Here is a 17,813-nt window from a genome sequence, read left to right as displayed (position 1 = left end):
CCTGAAAAATGTTATTATTTAACAAAATATACCCTTGCTGATCATTCTTTTGTTCTTTTGCTAGGATTCATTATTTTTCATGCATTAATTTGTTGTGTATGCCAAACAAAAATACACAAAAAAATTTCATTAAAAACATAAGTCCAGAGCCTCCCTTTAAAGGGTGATTTTTTGAGATTTTATGACCCCTGATTGGTCAAGGGTGGTAATTACTGAAACAGTTTTAGGAAAAAATTCGACATTGAAACAAAATTATTAAAAAATATTTTCAATTTTTGGAACATAACAGGGAATAATTTGGTTAGAAAAATATTAGCTATAGCCTTTTCATCTCTTTTCTATTTATGTCCCTTCTAAAATTGAAGCTTTTCTATAATTAGGGTCGGTCAGTCCATCCGTCTGTTACCATTAGCTCTTTTCGATAATTTAGACATATTAGAATTGTCCTATCGATTTCAAACTTTGCAGGATGATTAAGAGCGTAGCATCTCTTTCAGTGGCGTGCGAAGCACTTTGTCTAGGGGGGGGCATTTTGAAGATTTTGTAAAATTTTGCCCCCCCCTAAATCAAAGTGCCCCGGGGGGGCACTTTGCTTTAGGGGGGGGGCATTTTGATTATATATACTAATTTTAAATAAGGGCGTTTTAACCCTTTACAGTCGGGCCCCTTGCCGCACCTTAATCAGCCGGGGGGGGGGGGGGGGGGGGCGTTCAACGCCCCCCCCCCTATTATCTCAGTTCCTATTAGAGCTAGAGGGCTAAAATTTTTTGTGCAAGTCCCCTGTGTTATGATGAATTTTCGACCTTAAGTAAGTCAAGGTCAATTTTCGCTTCCTTCACCCTTTTATTTAACAACCTTTGTTTTTAGGTCCTTTTTTACTTAAAAATTTCAAACGGCTGTATTTTTTTTATTTTTGAAGCTAGAAGAAAATTTTTTTTGCAGAAAATGTTTATTTTTATGTAAATTTTATGTTTGAAATATCAAAACATAAATTTCAGCTGCCGCAGCTGTACTTGGAAATAATTTACCAAAAATTAACCTAATATGAAAAAATGATATTGAATATTTCTTTATTGTTTGATGACAAGGATGACAACATCTTTAAGTAGCAAAGCACAAAAAATAGGTAGAAAAAGTCACAAATCCTTTTTCCTGTATGTTGTGTGATGACAGTCAAAGTGAATTACATACTGGATGCTCGAAACAGTGAGAAATTTTATTTTTTTTAATATTATAATCCACAAAAAAATTTATCGTACCATAAAAACCAAAGATATAATGAACTGTGTAAAAAATAAAAAAAAATTACTTGTCCTTTCATTGTGATAAAAAGCAGAAACCATTTGGAAGGGCGCGAAGCACAAATTTTTTTCTTCAAATATGCAGGGAGGGAGGGGTTTTTGGGCTATTTATTACACTAGTCCCCAATATTTTATAGCAGAAACCATTTGGAAGGGCGCGAAGCGCAAATTTTTTTCTTCAAATATGCAGGGAGGGAGGGGTTTTTGGGCTATTTATTACACTAGTCCCCAATATTTCATAGCAGAAACCATTTGGAAGGGCGCGAAGCGCAAATTTTTTTCTTCAAATATGCAGGGAGGGAGGGGTTTTTGGGCTATTTATTACACTAGTCCCCAATATTTCATAGCAGAAACCATTTGGAAGGGCGCGAAGCGCAAATTTTTTTCTTCAAATATGCAGGGAGGTAGGGGTTTTTTGGCTATCTATTACAATAGTCCCCAATATTTCATAGCAGAAACCATTTGGAAGGGCGCGAAGCGCAAATTTTTTTCTTCAAATATGCAGGAAGGGAGAGGTTTTTGGGCTATTTATTACACTAGTCCCCAATATTTCATAGCAGAAACCATCTGGAAGGGCGCAAAGCGCAAATTTTTTTCTTCAAATATGCAGGGAAGGAGGGGTTTTTGGGCTATTTATTACACTAGTCCCCAATATTTCATAGCAGAAACCATTTGGAAGGGCGCGAAGCGCAAATTTTTTTCTTCAAATATGCAGGGAGGGAGAGGGGTTTTTGGGCTATTTATTACGCTAGTCCCCAATATTTCATAGCAGAAACCATTTGGAAGGGCGCGAAGCGCAAATTTTTTTCTTCAAATATGCAGGGAGGGAGAGGTTTTTGGGCTATTTATTACACTAGTCCCCAATATTTCATATAAAATTTTCTTATTCGTTGGCTCAACAACTTTGGGGACTTTAATGGAATTTAATAGGTTGGTTAATTAAGTCGAGTTTCCATACATTTCATCCACTAATTGTAATCTATATAAGGGGTAACTTTGTGTATCATCATTGGGGATGTACAAAATTTCTTTGGTAAAAAGTTTATATTATACAAAATAAAATACTTCCCATAACCTGGTTTGTTATGTTCAGTGAAAAAAGATTATAACCTAATTTCTACACTAATTAAAAAATTTGGTAAGGTTAAATGAATAGTAACTGTCTGTTTGACGCGAAGCGCCAAAATTTTTTTTTGGAGTATTTCTTGATCTTTTTTTTTGGAAACTGGGATAGTTTTGCTTTTTGTAGGGTAGGGGGCAAAAATGGGCATTTTGGTTGACCAGGGGTGGGCAAAATGGGGCATTTTTTAACATTTAGGGGGGGGCAGGGGGGGCGGTTGCTAGGGGGGGGGGGGCAGGGGGGGGGGCGTTTTGGTCGCTAGGGGGGGGGGCGATTGCCCCAAATGCCCCCTTCGGTTCGCACGCCACTGAATTCTCTTTAGTATATACCAGAATGTCCGTATGTTCAATTAAAACTTTTTGTTTTTAACTTTTTTGATAATTTTTTATATTTTTGGTATACTGATAACTAGAACAACAAAGTACAATATTTTAAGCGAAGCATCTCTATAATCAAATTCTAAAAATGTATGTCCTTATCAGAGCTTGGCTTTTATGGGTGTTGTCATCCTTGCTAATAACATCATTTATCAGGCAAATATAATGTTATCTTTGCGCCAAACTGTTATGTTACTATTCTATGTTCTAACGGGGTCTTGTTATAATACAATAGATGCGCTACTAAACAGTCTGAGTATTTGTCTTTTAATATCTTTGTGAAAAAAAATTTATTCCCTTGAGAAAATGGAGAATTAGATAGTTTTGATATGAAAGTGTAACAACATAAAGATATCATCTTCACGGTTAAAATGTCACTCTGTAGAACAGAACGTTAAATAATTTTTTGAATCCACTTCTTATTATCATAATCAAGCATTAAATACATCAAAGTGCAATTCGTATGCTGATCCCCTTTGCAAATCCTTGCAAACAGAATGTCTTTTCCGTTACAGTGAATCAATCTTCCTAGAGGTCCAGTTAAGGTTTATGTCTATTTTGTAGGAGGGTACCGCCAACCTCCCCAGAAAAGAGTCCTCTTCCCCCCTCTTCCCTAAGGTCTCTAGAGGCGTAGCCGTTAGTAAATAACCCTAATAGTAATTCATAATTCGAAGACAAAATCTCTGACTGAGCTAAAATTCACGCAACCTTATACTTCAAAATTATCACGAAACCTTTCCAATTGTGAAAATTCATATAATTATGACAGCAGTTAAAAATAGTCAATAAATATTTAATAACAAACATTTATAAAATATTTGCCTGAAAAGATGTTGGAAAATATACAATTCATCATTTCATTTCTAAACAGGGATAAAGTTAGAGGAAAATGATTTTTAATTGTGGACATAAAGTATTTCAACCTTACAGAGTTTGTTTTATAGAGGATGAAACATTGTAAATTATATGCCTCAAGAAGCGAAAAACAGCCTAAAACTTTCTTTATATCCTTAAGGATCTGTTGTAAGAATTGTTGAACTACAGCTGTTTTTGATATCTTGCAGGAAACACAATTATATGGTTAAAACAAGAATTGATGCTATACAAACTTTCTAGAAAAACAGTTTAAACATCAGTTTTTTTACCGAAAAAAAGGAGATTCTACTAAAACTATGACTCAATGTGATGTATTTTTATCCCTGAAAATTTTCGAAAACCATTAAGGGGACTCGCGTCATTTTGGGGAGTTACTTTATCTACTCCTCTGTCTCTCTCTCTATTCATAATAACAATGGAAAGATTCAATATTACACAATTTAGATTCTATCCTCTGATATATTTGACGTTGCCCAAAACATAGACATTAAACTTTTTCATAGATTTTTTGCCCATGCATGGTTTATAATAAACAGAAGATTACACTTTGCGTTTAAAATTGAATTATAGATGTGCAAACCTATTCCTGTTGCAGACTAAACAGTAAACTCTAATACAGCAATATCATATAAATCACAAAATACAATTTGTAAAGATTGGTTGAATGTTTTGTGTATACTTTGGTCAGTAAAGCAAACAGAAAGATAATGAAAGGACAGAAGAACATACCACAAATAAAGAATATCTAAGCATACAAAAATAATTCTTATATAAAACTTGACATAAAACCATGAATATGAAATATTTATTATGCTAGTTTTGAGTTAATTTAGTTACGAGGGGGACATTTGTTCATCAAAATGAATATTATTCAACCATACACAAAGGTAAAATAAAATTTTAGCAACACGTTTTTTAAATTCTAAAACTTATGTCAATTTATTCAATTATTTCTTGAATTATTAATTAATACTACTAAATTACTACAGCCTATTTATTTTTGTATCACTTTTCCTTAAATGTATGCATGTTTTCTTTTATGCCTTCAAAGTATAGTACTAACTATTGATCAAGGAAGTTTAAAAATTACAATTTTGAGACTCTATTGGTAGGGTCCAGTATATTGGTTATTAGTTATATGTTAATCTTTTATAAATCTGCATGCCTTTATTTTTAACTCTTAAATTGTATTTCTTGATAATGGATATAAAATACGTGAATAATGTGACTGATTCTCGCATACACTGATAAAATGTTTCTCCCTGCTTGCTAAAATAACGTTACCTCTCTCTCCTTGACCATGGAGGAACGTTTGACCAATATTTGAGGACTATATTAGCAACCAAAATTGACGACAAAAACTCCCCTGTCGCAATATCCACGTATTCTATATCCATTTTATTGATAAGATTTATCCCATTCTAAAGAATAGTGACTGCTCATTATTCTCTCGTCATATAAACTCGCAAATAGGCTATTAATAACTCAGTAAGGGTCTGGGGCTCACAATTACCAAGGGCTCGGCAGTAGTGCGTTTGCTGCCAATTTAAACTCGTTAGAATAATTTAATTTTACTGAAAGGATGGATTGATTTATTAGAAACAGATTTTACATCCAGCAGTTTTTTTTATAAGTTTTAAAGCAGATTTTTGGTTACTCATACGCTGCTGCCGAGCCCTGCAATTGCCCCAGTAATAATTACACTTCATATTCATATCTTTTATCATAATATCTAACAAAATTTAAAAAGATAAATCATATTGCGAGTTATGTTAATAAAAAAGCTCATAAATTTATTTGAATGTATTTTTATATTAAATATGTCTAAATATCTAACATACATAAAAAATCTAAATATATTTTATCATGGGGTTTAAATATTGATTGAAGAAAACATTTAAACATAAGTGGCTACGCCCTCAGTCTTTAGAACATTAGCTATACTATAGCTAATGTTCTAAAAAGCTGCCCAAAAAGAATATCTAAATATATCAGCCGTTTTGAAAATATTAAGTAATATGACATATAATATTTTTATATATATAAAAGTTCTTGATATTTTGATTGAAAGCAGTGAAAGAAATAGTAAATGTAAAATTAGAAAATCATTAAAGTTTTGAATGAATTGTATGACAATTAATTGAAATTCCCATAATATTGTTAAGAGTTAAAGATACTTGTATAATGTATATATGTATAGTATTGAAATGGTGGAATGCATTATAATTGAGGTCTGTATGTATATATATTATATATTATTCTATATTGTACCCTCACTATCATTTCTACCTACCAAACTTTAGTAGCTTTAAACACAATGCTACCACAATGGACAAAAATTATAAAAAAAATTAAAATTATACAAAAAGAGTTGCTTATTGTTTGGTTTTTTGGTGCTTTTTAATTTGTTTAAAGTTTTATTACTTAAATTTTGTGATATATCTTGAATATTTCTAGTCTTTTCGGAATTTCAGGCAAGCTTCAAATTATTGGTTTTAGGCTATTTTCTTGTAGCAAACAGGGACGGTAACGAGATGGAGCTTCTATAGTGATTTATGAAATGTTTAAATGTAATTTGTTATCATTTCAATGGTAATATTTATTATTACATATCATTTTTATTATATTTTATAAATCCATTTTTATTTTTTGAAAAAAAATGTATTTTGTTTATTTTAGACCAAAGTAATTTTATCTGTGAGGCGAGCACACACAGATTTGCCGCTGAAACCCCACAGTCACAAATTCTGTTGACAGCACCCTTCCGCAATCCTCCCCTTTTTACCAAGTATTTTCACTCTCCACTCCTCTTTTTATTCCCCCCAATTTCCCCCACAGACATGAGATAAATTCTATTGGTCGACAGGTTTGGCCATCTAAACCCAATTCACATACTCACACCCTGCCTCCCACTCCCTTCACACCTACATTCTCTTACTCCACCACGTCCACATATCAAACAGCTTTCGCCACCATACTTGTGAGTTCATTCTCCCACCCGCGTCCCTTGAAAAATATATTTTTCTTCTCCCTTTCCACTTTGGGAGTGTGAAAAGCGCCCCAGTCTTTTAAAGTGCTTCATTTGTGGTGCACAGGATGTGAATTATCATGAAAGATTTAAGTGATACATATGTCATCAAAATTAACATTACTTAATATTACCAATTAAAAACCTTGAAATTTAGAAAATTATTGTGTTAATTATATCATATTAAAACTTTAAAAGCTTTAAAATGTTGGAAGGAAGCTTATTAATATCAGCCAAACCAAGAACAAATTTCTCCATAGATGCAATCATCAGCAATACCAAGAAAGAACAGATAGAGGAAACAGAGGAGGAGGAAGAAATTGATATAGAAGGAGATGATGATAACGAAGGGACCAGAACTAAACCAGAAGCTGATAAACTCAAGAAGAAGGAGAAAAAGCCCAAGGTTCAGGAGAAGTGTAATTGTCCAGAATTAAGTAGGGTGCACTGTACTCTAGACAATAAAGACTTGTGGGATAAATTTTGTGAATTTGGAACTGAGATGATTATTACGAGAACAGGACGGCGGATGTTTCCAACTGTGAGGGTTAGTTTTGGTAACCTGGATGCTGAGCCTGGAGTAAAGTATCTTGTCCTGCTTGATATTGTACCCTGTGATAACAAGAGATACAGATATGCGTACCACAGATCAGCCTGGCTGGTGGCTGGCAAGGCTGATCCTGCTCCCCCACACAGAATATATCCACATCCGGATGGTCCATTCACACCAGAACAACTTAATAAACAAGTTGTCAGCTTTGAAAAAGTCAAGGTCACTAATAATGAAACTGATAACACTGGACAGGTAAAACATTTTTTTAGTTATTTTTTCTTTTGTCATAATATGAAGATGTTATCTATTTATATCTGAAAAAGAATTTATAAGATCCCTAATGGACAAATACATGTATCTTTCTTTGCAATTTTGAGAGTTGTTTTGGCTTAATTTTATTAGTATATTAATCGAATGTGTGGTCATGCATTAGAATCTAACGGCTTTACAATTAGCCTCTAGAGGCCCTTTCCCAAATGGGAGATTTCTAAACTCTGTAGGAGATATAAAATGTACATAAACAACCTAGTCACCTGTAAAAAGCTCCCCTTAAAGACACCTTTTGTTCCGGCCATTAAAAGGACTATAGCTTAAACCTGAATACTTTATCTTTTACTTGCGGCTTCACTCTTAGCATTCATTTGAAGGGAATGGGAGAGATTAGAAAAATAGCCTAAAACAATCCGTAGACTTAGATCTGAAACGTCTTAGGACTTATATATAGCTTCCCTGATAAGTAGAATTAAATCACTTTAGTGGTTTGCTAGATTTTAACGGACAAACAAAAAAATCTTGCTTCTAGTTCTTGAAGCCAACTGGTTTTTATTCCACCAATCAAATTCTCGACGGAAATATCAAATCAAATGTAATAAAAACGCCATTGAAATTTCTTAATCCCCCCCCCCTCCCAATTTCCCCCTCTTTTTATATAAATGGTAAATGTCGTTATAAAGCCTTTAAGCTATGAGAAACTTTTATATTTCAGGGAGGGGGGGGGGGGGGAGAATTGTATATCTTAAAATTCAAAATTGCATCCATTTTAAATTTCAAAAATTTAAAATGAAAATAAAATGAAGTAGCGAGTTTTGTCGGTTATTTTAACAGTTAAATTAGGTAAATGTTAATGATTGCCCCGCAGGGTTAGAGCCCCCATAGTTTTCTTTCCATTTTAAATTTTAAAATAGTTTATTTTGGTTCGTTGATCCTTAAATTATTAAATGTCGGTATTTTCTTCTAAAATATATTTCTTTTGGGATAACTCCTAAGAAAAGTACAAAACTTGATTTAAACCTATATAAAGCTACTTGGAAATATTGTGATTTAACTAATGAATTAGAAATAGCGGCTTTTAGGAAGCATTTTATTTATGTCTTTAATTTCATACAAAACCATTGGTTTAATCGTAGCCACACCATTTTGTGGGAAGCATAATTTGTATGCATATAACTTTGTATTGGTGTGTGTGTGTGTGTGTGCAGCTTAAAGCCCTAAAGGAATGAAACGCCATTGCTTGATATTTTTTTTGTTTATTATATCTGACTCTGAATTTATTTCCAAATTAAGTAGATCTTATACTTATTTTCTTTTGATAAAATTAAGGAATTTTTTACTATAAAAAATGCATTGAGGTTTCCTTTTAAAATTGAAAAGCTTATGTTTTAAATGCTTGCTGGAATCACATAAAAAATTACTATCTTAACCTATGAAGTATAGGTTGCCTATTTACACAGGGAGTAAGGGAGGGGACAATGGATCGAATATTCAATTTTTAGGAGTCTCAGACTTTGGGGACTGGCTTAAAGGGAATGTGCAAGAATTTAGCAGTTTCTGACTGAGTTTGGGGACTTGCGCATAGAATGCCGCTACTCGTTATGTATGTTTTGAATATTGCAGACGGGGAGAAGGGATAAGGGAAGTGGGGGGAAGGGAAATAAACACTCGTTGTGTTAGTTTGGAATGTAGCAGACGGGGAGAAGGGAGAAGGGACGTGGGGGCAAGGGGCTAGGGAAATAAACAGAATAAAAAGGGGCAGTCATATTCTTGCTAGCAGCTGGCCGGATCCAATAATCTTTTGATATAAAAATCACACCAAAAAACCTCAATATATTTCATCAAAAACAAGTTGTGATTTCACTTTACATGACGCTATGAAAATCTATTATTCAATTAACAATCCCTTTATAATTTCCTACAAATTTATTGGATTAAACTGGATTTCATGCCCTTTCTTTGATAACTCTTATATTGAATTAATTGCCCATTGTCCCCTCCCTTACTCCCTGCTATTTACAACATATTTTAATCTATATTCCTATTTTTAATTCTGGCTTGAAAGCTTAAATAACAGTTTTAACAATAAGCAGGAAAAATAAAGTTTAGAGCAATTTCATTTTTGTGGTCGATTTAGTTTTCTGATATTTGATATATACATTTAAAATTGGTAGTTTTAAAAATTAATTTAATTAACTCTAAACAGTAAAATATATATATTTTGTGTATAAAATGAGCTGTGCTGAAAATTAAACCCTGACAAAAACAAATAACATTTGACACATTAAAGTCAAATAGGCTTGAAGTAAAAATTTCCTTTCTTTCCAATTGACCTCTTATATTTCCAATTACTGCGGACGCTTGGGGCAGAATTGTGGCCAAATTAGAGGGGGGAATTTCATTGACAATGTGATATTTAGATATTTTAAAGCTTTACTTCGTTTGCAGAAGAAAAAAATTTGTAAATTTGTTTTGCTGTTTTACCATCAAAAAGAAATTGTTAGTCCCTTGAAACCATGAAATGAAAAAGCAGCTCAATTTATTTTTATTCAAAATTAAAGATATTTTAGAGAGGTTGTAGATGTTCAATACTTACTTGGAGTAATATTTGTATGCTACCTACAAACTATTTTTGGAGTGGTAATCACCCTATGACCCCTCCCCCCCCCCACCATGGACGTACTTATTAAGATGCTTACTTTTTTAATTTTTATGTTAAGTAAGGTTATATAAAGCCATGAGCTTTTTAAGGCGGGGAGGAGTTGGTTAGGTTTTATTTCCATACGTCCAAAATAAGTAATTTCTTTCAACTTTCATTTTACAAAGTATGCATTTGAAAAGATGATTTTTCTATATATTTTGATAATCTATTTAATAATTATAAAATGAAATGATATGAACCGTGGTAAAGAACTGAAACCTGAGGTCTAGTAGTTCTTAACAAAGCTAACTTTATCCACTTCCTTCCTTATTATATTTCCCTTTTTTTTACAGCGTAGCTTTTCTTCAAATTTTGCCATTGGTCAAAATCCAACGTAATTCCCTTTGATTCTGTGATAAAGTTTTTAAGTAGCCTAGCTTCTCTATAATCAAAGTTTCTTCTAACGGTCGTACGTCTAACTCAATCACATAAATAAATTGACAGCATTTTTACTCCTGATAAGATTTTCAAGCTTAAAAACTTAAATGGTTACTAAAAAATGATCAATTTACAAATTCATTAAAAATTTATTTACCCGTCTTCCCTCATTTAAAATTGGTGTTACGGTGTTACTATGGTATTTTTTGGATATAATTGATCTTAGTGTCACAATCTAAAGATTCAACTCTCATTTTTCCCCTTCTCTTTTTTATTGGCGTCTCTTTTTCCTTTAATGTCTCTAAATTTTTTCTCCTGTTCTGCTTCTGTATCTCTCTCTCTCTCTCTCTCTCTCTCTCTCTCTCTCTAATTCTCTCTGGGTGGCATAAAACTCATTTCTAGACACATTACACGAGAGTTATTTGAACTTTCGATATCAATAAATATTTTCAAAGTCTTAAATTGCAAACTTGCAGTTAGAAACAGGGTCAACGCCAGCCAAAGTAGGACAGCTTTATTTGAGTCCCTTGGGAAGGCAAAACTATTTTTTTCTTACTATGAGTGGTATTACATAGAGTGATCAACACAGTTTAATTAAACATGTTATTTTTATTTGATAAGTCCAATACACAGTGTTTCATGTTAAAAAACAATCTTCAGTTGGTTATAAATAAAAAGACATGATGCTTTAATGAGCATAAGTTTTATACTGTTTATTAAAAAACAAAAGATGATTTTTTTCCTCAAGTGGAGGTAAGGAATGAGGGGGGGGGGTGATTTTGCATAATAAAAAAGGGGAAAGGTGGTGAGGTATTTAAATTTTACCATTTAATTATGACTAATGTTTCTTATTAAACACATAAAAAGGCAATATGTACTTTGTTGTAATGAATATTATGCATGATATATATAAAAAAAATTGCTATAATATGGCCATACAAGGTTAAGTTTGGTCCATTAAGTACTTTTTCCGATGTATGCAGTGGTTGAGGACTTCATTTCTCATGTTGAGTGATGTTGTGGTTGATTTTGAAGCATGGGCAATGGAAACACATTCTGTCAGGCATAATTGGCATTTCTTGAAGTTTTGGTTGTAAGTCGTTGCAAGGGCTTTTATTGACCATTTTAGGCTGTGTGGCTTGTTCTGTTCTTTAAGCTTTGAAATGCAGTCAGAAAGCTTAGTACCATTGTTGTTGTGTCTAAATGAGTGCAAGTGTTTGTAGTATCTGTTTTTAAAAGGTCCAGATGACAGCCCTATATATTGGTATTTAGTTTGGTTTGTTTCATCTGTGACAAGGGCTTTGTACACCAAACTTTCTGTAAGGCATTTTCCATCCAGGGGGCAATCTTGTGGATTTCTACAGTTGCAACCCTTTTCTTTAGGTAGGTTTGATTCACCCAGTAGTTTTTTGTTATGGCTTTGGATTATACTTCCCATGTTAGGCATTGTTGAATATGAAACTTTCAATGTGTTTCTGTTGTAGTATTTATGGAGTGGTGAGTTTTTAGGGAAGTGTTTGTCAACTAACTTTAAGAACTCCTTGGCAATGTTAGTTTTTACTGCAGAGTTGTATGGAGGATTGAACCAAATTACCTTCCTTTTTCTGTTCTTTGGCAAAGTGTTTCGATTTTGTTGTTGTAGTTTGTATGTTAAAGTATGCTTGTAACCTGAGGCTTTTAAAGCTTTTTCATACTTGGCTTTCTCTGATTCAAAAATCGTTTGATTACTTGATAGCTCAGAAATTCTGTTTTCTATCATATTGGGAAGTTGTTTGATTACATTAGCAGGGTGACATGACTTTGTGTTAATGTAACATGGAGGATTTGTTTCTTTCCTGAATGGTTTGTGTGTTCCATTGTTAAGGTTTAAAGTTGTGTCTAAAAAATTCACAACTTTGATGCATATGTTTGTGGTTATTTGAAAACCAAGTGATTTAAAATGTTGGGTGACTTTTTTCTTCAAACTTTCGGCGCCTGGGCCACTCAAATTTGTCACAGCTAGTCCATCATCCCTGTATAGACCAATATATTGTTGGGGTATGAAGTTTTCTAGGCCATTGAGAAGGAAAAGGCCAACAAGTTCAGCAACCTCTGCTGAATCATAACTGCCCATAGCAACATCAAATTTTTCGCCCTTCTTTTTAACCCATGCTTCACCATCAGAAAATAAGAATGTTTGTCTAGAATGCATGATGATATCTATTTCATCTTGGTTGATACAGGTGTGTTGTTTAGCAAAATTAATTGCTTTTAAGAGGGTTTCTTTTGAAATACTTGGATAAAATGATTCAATATCAAATTGGAAGAATGTAAGGCTTTGTTTGTTGTATAGTTCTTTAAACCAATTTAGAGCCTCTTTTGTGCTAGACCATTGGTTTGAACCGGTTTTGGCTTTAATTTCTTTGTTGACTTTTGCCAGGATGTGTTTGCTTATTTTTCCAATCTCAGTTTTTGAAGGATTAATAAGTCTGCATTTGATCCGACCAGGAAAGTCTTCTTTATGGTCTTTGATTGTAATAAAGCTTGAAGTGTCTGAAAGAATTTCAGCTTTTTTAGCCACATCAAATTTATTGGCTAAAGTTGTTGCCTCTAAGTTAGTGTTGTTCACCTCATTTATATTTACTTTCTTGTAATCCTTAGTTATGTTGTCCAGAAGTTGGTTTTTATACTGGGCTAAATTCATCTTGTATAAATTAGCTGTTTTGTCTGCACTAACTATTATGTCGGGTGAGTTTCTTATTGTATTGCAGTCATTTTTGAGGCGTTTTTGAAACTCATTTGTTTGTGGACGATATTTTATGTTTGAAATTAACTTGACAAGGTCTTCTTTGAATGATTTTAATTCAAAGGCCTCCTTATACAATGGAATAGCACAGTTTGATTTAAGGCCAAAAGAAGGTTTATGTATATTTGTTTGGTTTGTGCATCTGGCCCAGTGGTTAAAAGAAAGATTTTTGGCAAAGTTCTGCAGCCTAAAAGCTACTTCCTTCTCGTACTTAAACCTTGAGGGAACAGGTATATTCTTTAAAGAATAATCAAGGATGATTTTGTCCATGGCCATTGTTGTTACTGTGTTTGAAAAGTTTCTTGTTGATAAGAGAGCTCTACCCAGAATTATGAGGAGCAATGTGTATAAATGATCACAAGAATAACTAGAGTGCTCGATATTTAGTCACTTAATAGAGCTTATAACATAGAGTGATCAACACAGTTTAATTAAACATGTTATTTTTATTTGATAAGTCCAATACACAGTGTTTCATGTTAAAAAACAATCTTCAGTTGGTTATAAATAAAAAGACATGATGCTTTAATGAGCATAAGTTTTATACTGTTTATTAAAAAACAAAAGATGATTTTTTTCCTCAAGTGGAGGTAAGGAATGAGGGGGGGGGGGTGATTTTGCATAATAAAAAAGGGGAAAGGTGGTGAGGTATTTAAATTTTACCATTTAATTATGACTAATGTTTCTTATTAAACACATAAAAAGGCAATATGTACTTTGTTGTAATGAATATTATGCATGATATATATAAAAAAAAGTAAGAAATATATCAAGAAAATACATAGCAATAAAGGAGAAGTGGAAAAGAAAACCGCTAAAAAAGAGATGGATAATCCCTCATGTTTGTGACGTCACATGGATGGTTTTTGACACAATTTGGGCTTTGTCAAGAAAAAAACGAAGTAGCGGGTTTCGTTGTATATTCACTGTAGCCTTTCTTCTATTTCTAGTCCTTGGGGGGGGGGGGGGGCTCTATTCCTGCAGGGCCAATTTCCTCACCCCTCGGGGCAATTATTAACATTTAACTAACCTATCAAAAGCTACTGTGAAAATACGACGAAATTAGCTACTTCGTTTTCTTTCCATGATCCTTATTTTTAAGTATAATGGGCTACATTTTATTCGTATTATGCCAAATTACTATATAATACATAATTTAAAGCTGAAAAACATTAAATCTAAAACAGATATGTAGTTTTTTATTATTTTTGTTCCCACATGTTATCTTTACACCGTGAACATTGTCTTTAATATTCTTGGGTTCAAATTCAAACTCAGATAAGAAACTTAAATTTATCTTGTTACATCTAATTTATGTAAAGATAGGTTTTAACTTTAAAAAAGTGTTTTCTTATTAAAGTAAAATTCTTTCTATAGTACTATTGAAATTAATTATGTATAGGCTTTGAGTTGTTATTAAAGTAATTAGATGGAAGGCTATGTTTCAAACTAACAATTTATCCATTTTTTATTGGTGATATTTTTTTTTTGTAAAATAGAATAGTTTTCTTTGGGCCAGCATCGTTCTTGTTTTATCATCTGGCAACAAGTTGCAAAATAATTACTTTTCAATCACATCCACCAGACAGAAAAATTGTGCATACCTTTTTTTGTTTGCTCATTGGCGACTGATTTTTTAAATTTTGACTTATCTGGTGTGATTGAATAAATATTTGTGATAATAATATTGAAATGATAAGACTTGATATTCACATGACTGATGCTTCATGAGAATTATTATTGTCGGATAAAGAACACAGTCAAAACTTTTACATAGGTTTTTGTTAATAAAAATTAGCAAATTTCTACTCTGGAATGGATATATTAATACTTATGTTGAACAAAATTTTTTTATTCTCAAAGAAAATTAAATTCACAGTTGGCTAAAATACCTTTTACTTATCCCCTCCTCTCCTACTGAGTGAACGAACTGAACAATAAATGAGTTCCATGTTTATATCCTAACAACTTTTTCCCCTGCCATAATGTCCATGGTGCAAAAAAAATTTTCTGTAGATAAATCTCATAATGAAAAAAATATTTTTTTTATCATGCAAAATTTTAAAAAAATCTTCGAAATTTTACTTGAGGAAAGTTGTCCAATAATAAGAAGCTGTAAGATAGTTTTGACAAGAAGAATAATTCTTAAGCAAATACACTTCATACTAAACAATTAAAAATTATCAGTGATACAAGGAATGGAGGATCATAAGAATTAAATACCAAAAGTTAAAAACCTATCTCAGCCTCTCTTAAGTTTCCTATTTTCTGGCTTTTTTTGGATTTGAAACTTAATTTATTCAAAATGCAACCTTTAGTTTATTATTATTGCCTTTTTAAAAAGAAATAATTGATACAATAATGAATAACCTTGATATATAGACTTTAATAGCTAAGAAAACAACACCTCTAACTCGTTTTTACCTATAAAAAAACACACTTTATCCCTTTACACAATTATAGTTGATACAAAGTAAACAACTGTAGACAAATATGAATTATAAATATTTTTATTTAAGTTTATTTACTATGATGCAGCTTATTAAAGCGATAACAATGTTTTCTTTTAAATAATTCAAAAAAGTAAAATTTAAAAAAAGTATTCACCCGTGCAAAAATAGCATTTATCGTAATCTATAATCAAAACTTTTTAAAATTTAAAAATATTTTTTTTAGTTGATTCTGAATTCTATGCACAAGTTCCAACCGCGGGTGTACCTAGTGCGGAGGCGGGAAGGTGCCCACTCAGATCCTGTCAGAGACATTGAGAGGGAACAGTACAGAAGCTTTGTCTTCCCAGAGACTCAGTTCACTGCCGTCACTGCATATCAAAACCAATTGGTAAGAATTTGTGTTTTATGAATGTCAACATCCATGAAAGCGAAGTTCACTAAATAAGAAAACAAGACAAACTAATTTTACAAAATCATTATCAAGAATTATAATTCAATATAAGAAACGCCTGAACATTTATTGAAGTTAACAAGATTCAAATGTAAAAAAAATTATAACTCTCTTTTTTTTCAGATTACAAAACTAAAGATCGAGTCCAACCCATTTGCCAAAGGATTCCGTGACAGTTCCTCACAGGACGGAGATGATCCTTACCCTTCGCCATATGGATTTAGCAGCCTGCCAGGTGGTATGCCAGGCTTGGATCCATTTGCCGGTTTCCGGCCACCAGGAGCCCCGGGAAGTATGCAGGATAATAACAATATACTAGAGGCTGCCGAAAAGGCCCGCATAATGATGTTATACCGTACTGGCGGAAATGCAGCGGCAGCGGCCGCCGCAGCCGCTGCAACAGTCAATAACATGCAACGAATGCCGCCTATGTCAATGGCTAGTGGAGGCAGTAGTATGCCACCCTTGCCTCCAGAGCTGTTGGCCAGGTATAGTGCTGTCCAGGCCACGCTAGGCATGTACAACCCGTCCTTGTTAGCTGCTGCCCTCAGACAAGCCAACCCTGGAGTTGTACTTCCCCCTCAGCTACTTGCCAACCATCCTCCCCCGCCCCCATTGTCTCCAAAACCAGATTTAGCCCCTGGAAAACCTGCCAGATTTTCTCCCTATGTCATACCAACACCGCACCATATCTATTTGACCGCTGGAAGGTCGCCTAGTGGTTCACCAACTCGTGGTTCACCGCCAGCTAGTGATTGCTCGGCTAGCCCTCCGCCCACAAGCACGCCGGGGGCCACAGGGCTCCAACAATCCTCTATAGAGGTTGACTAAAAGTTTGGTTAAACTTATTTAAAAAATAATAACTATTTATTTCATTCAGTGTTAGAAAATATTGATAATAATATCTATGTGTGTAGTGTAACATATCACAAAACTAGTCATTTTTATACTGTCAATTTTAAATTTTATTTAGACAATTAATTGTGAATTTGTGATTTTCTTTTTTACATAAAAAAGAAAACTGGACGCCAAATAATAGAACACTTTATTATTATTCTTATTGTTAAGTTATAAAAGTCAGATTTCATTTTAAGTTTGTGATTTAAAATAAATTCATCCAGTATATAAATCTTTAAAATTTTCAAAAACAAGAAAGAAAGACATTAAGTTAAAAATTAAACGAGAAATAAGTTGCATTTAAAAATCTTCAAAATTAAAAATTAACATTCTAAATTTCTTTCTTTTATAAATAGTAAATGGTCACTAAAGTATGTTTAAATTAAATTAATGATTAATTATGATATAAATCATAATAATTGTTTAGTTTAGAGTTTTTCGATGTTGGTAATTTCTTATTAATAAAATTGATACAAATTAATTATTGTTTATTTCATTAATTTAATTTTTTATCATTAAAATTATAATAGCGCAGCTCTTCTATAATCCATGAATAATCGCTTGCCTATACGTCTTTCTGTCTTTGAATTATGTGTAACTTCCTTATAATTAAAGTAATTGTA

General features: G+C 32.8%; 1 protein-coding gene across 1 annotated transcript; it reads left to right on the top strand.

The window, feature by feature from the left end:
• Positions 1–6,736: 6,736 nt before the first annotated feature.
• On the top strand, positions 6,737–17,671 carry LOC145322995 (uncharacterized). The gene is made up of 3 exons (XM_080165385.1): positions 6,737–7,507; positions 16,066–16,230; positions 16,417–17,671. The coding sequence occupies exons 1-3, from the start codon at positions 6,908–6,910 to the stop codon at positions 17,122–17,124; spliced, it is 1,473 nt and encodes a 490-aa protein (XP_080021511.1). The 5' UTR covers positions 6,737–6,907; the 3' UTR covers positions 17,125–17,671.
• Positions 17,672–17,813: the final 142 nt, after the last annotated feature.

The sequence above is a fragment of the Acartia tonsa genome, chromosome 1 (genome assembly GCF_053477335.1).
Source record: "Acartia tonsa isolate MP-2025a chromosome 1, ASM5347733v1, whole genome shotgun sequence".
Taxonomy (NCBI): domain Eukaryota; kingdom Metazoa; phylum Arthropoda; class Copepoda; order Calanoida; family Acartiidae; genus Acartia; species Acartia tonsa.
The sequence above is the reverse complement of the archived record's forward strand: the minus strand, read 5'-3'. Positions and strand labels throughout refer to the sequence as shown.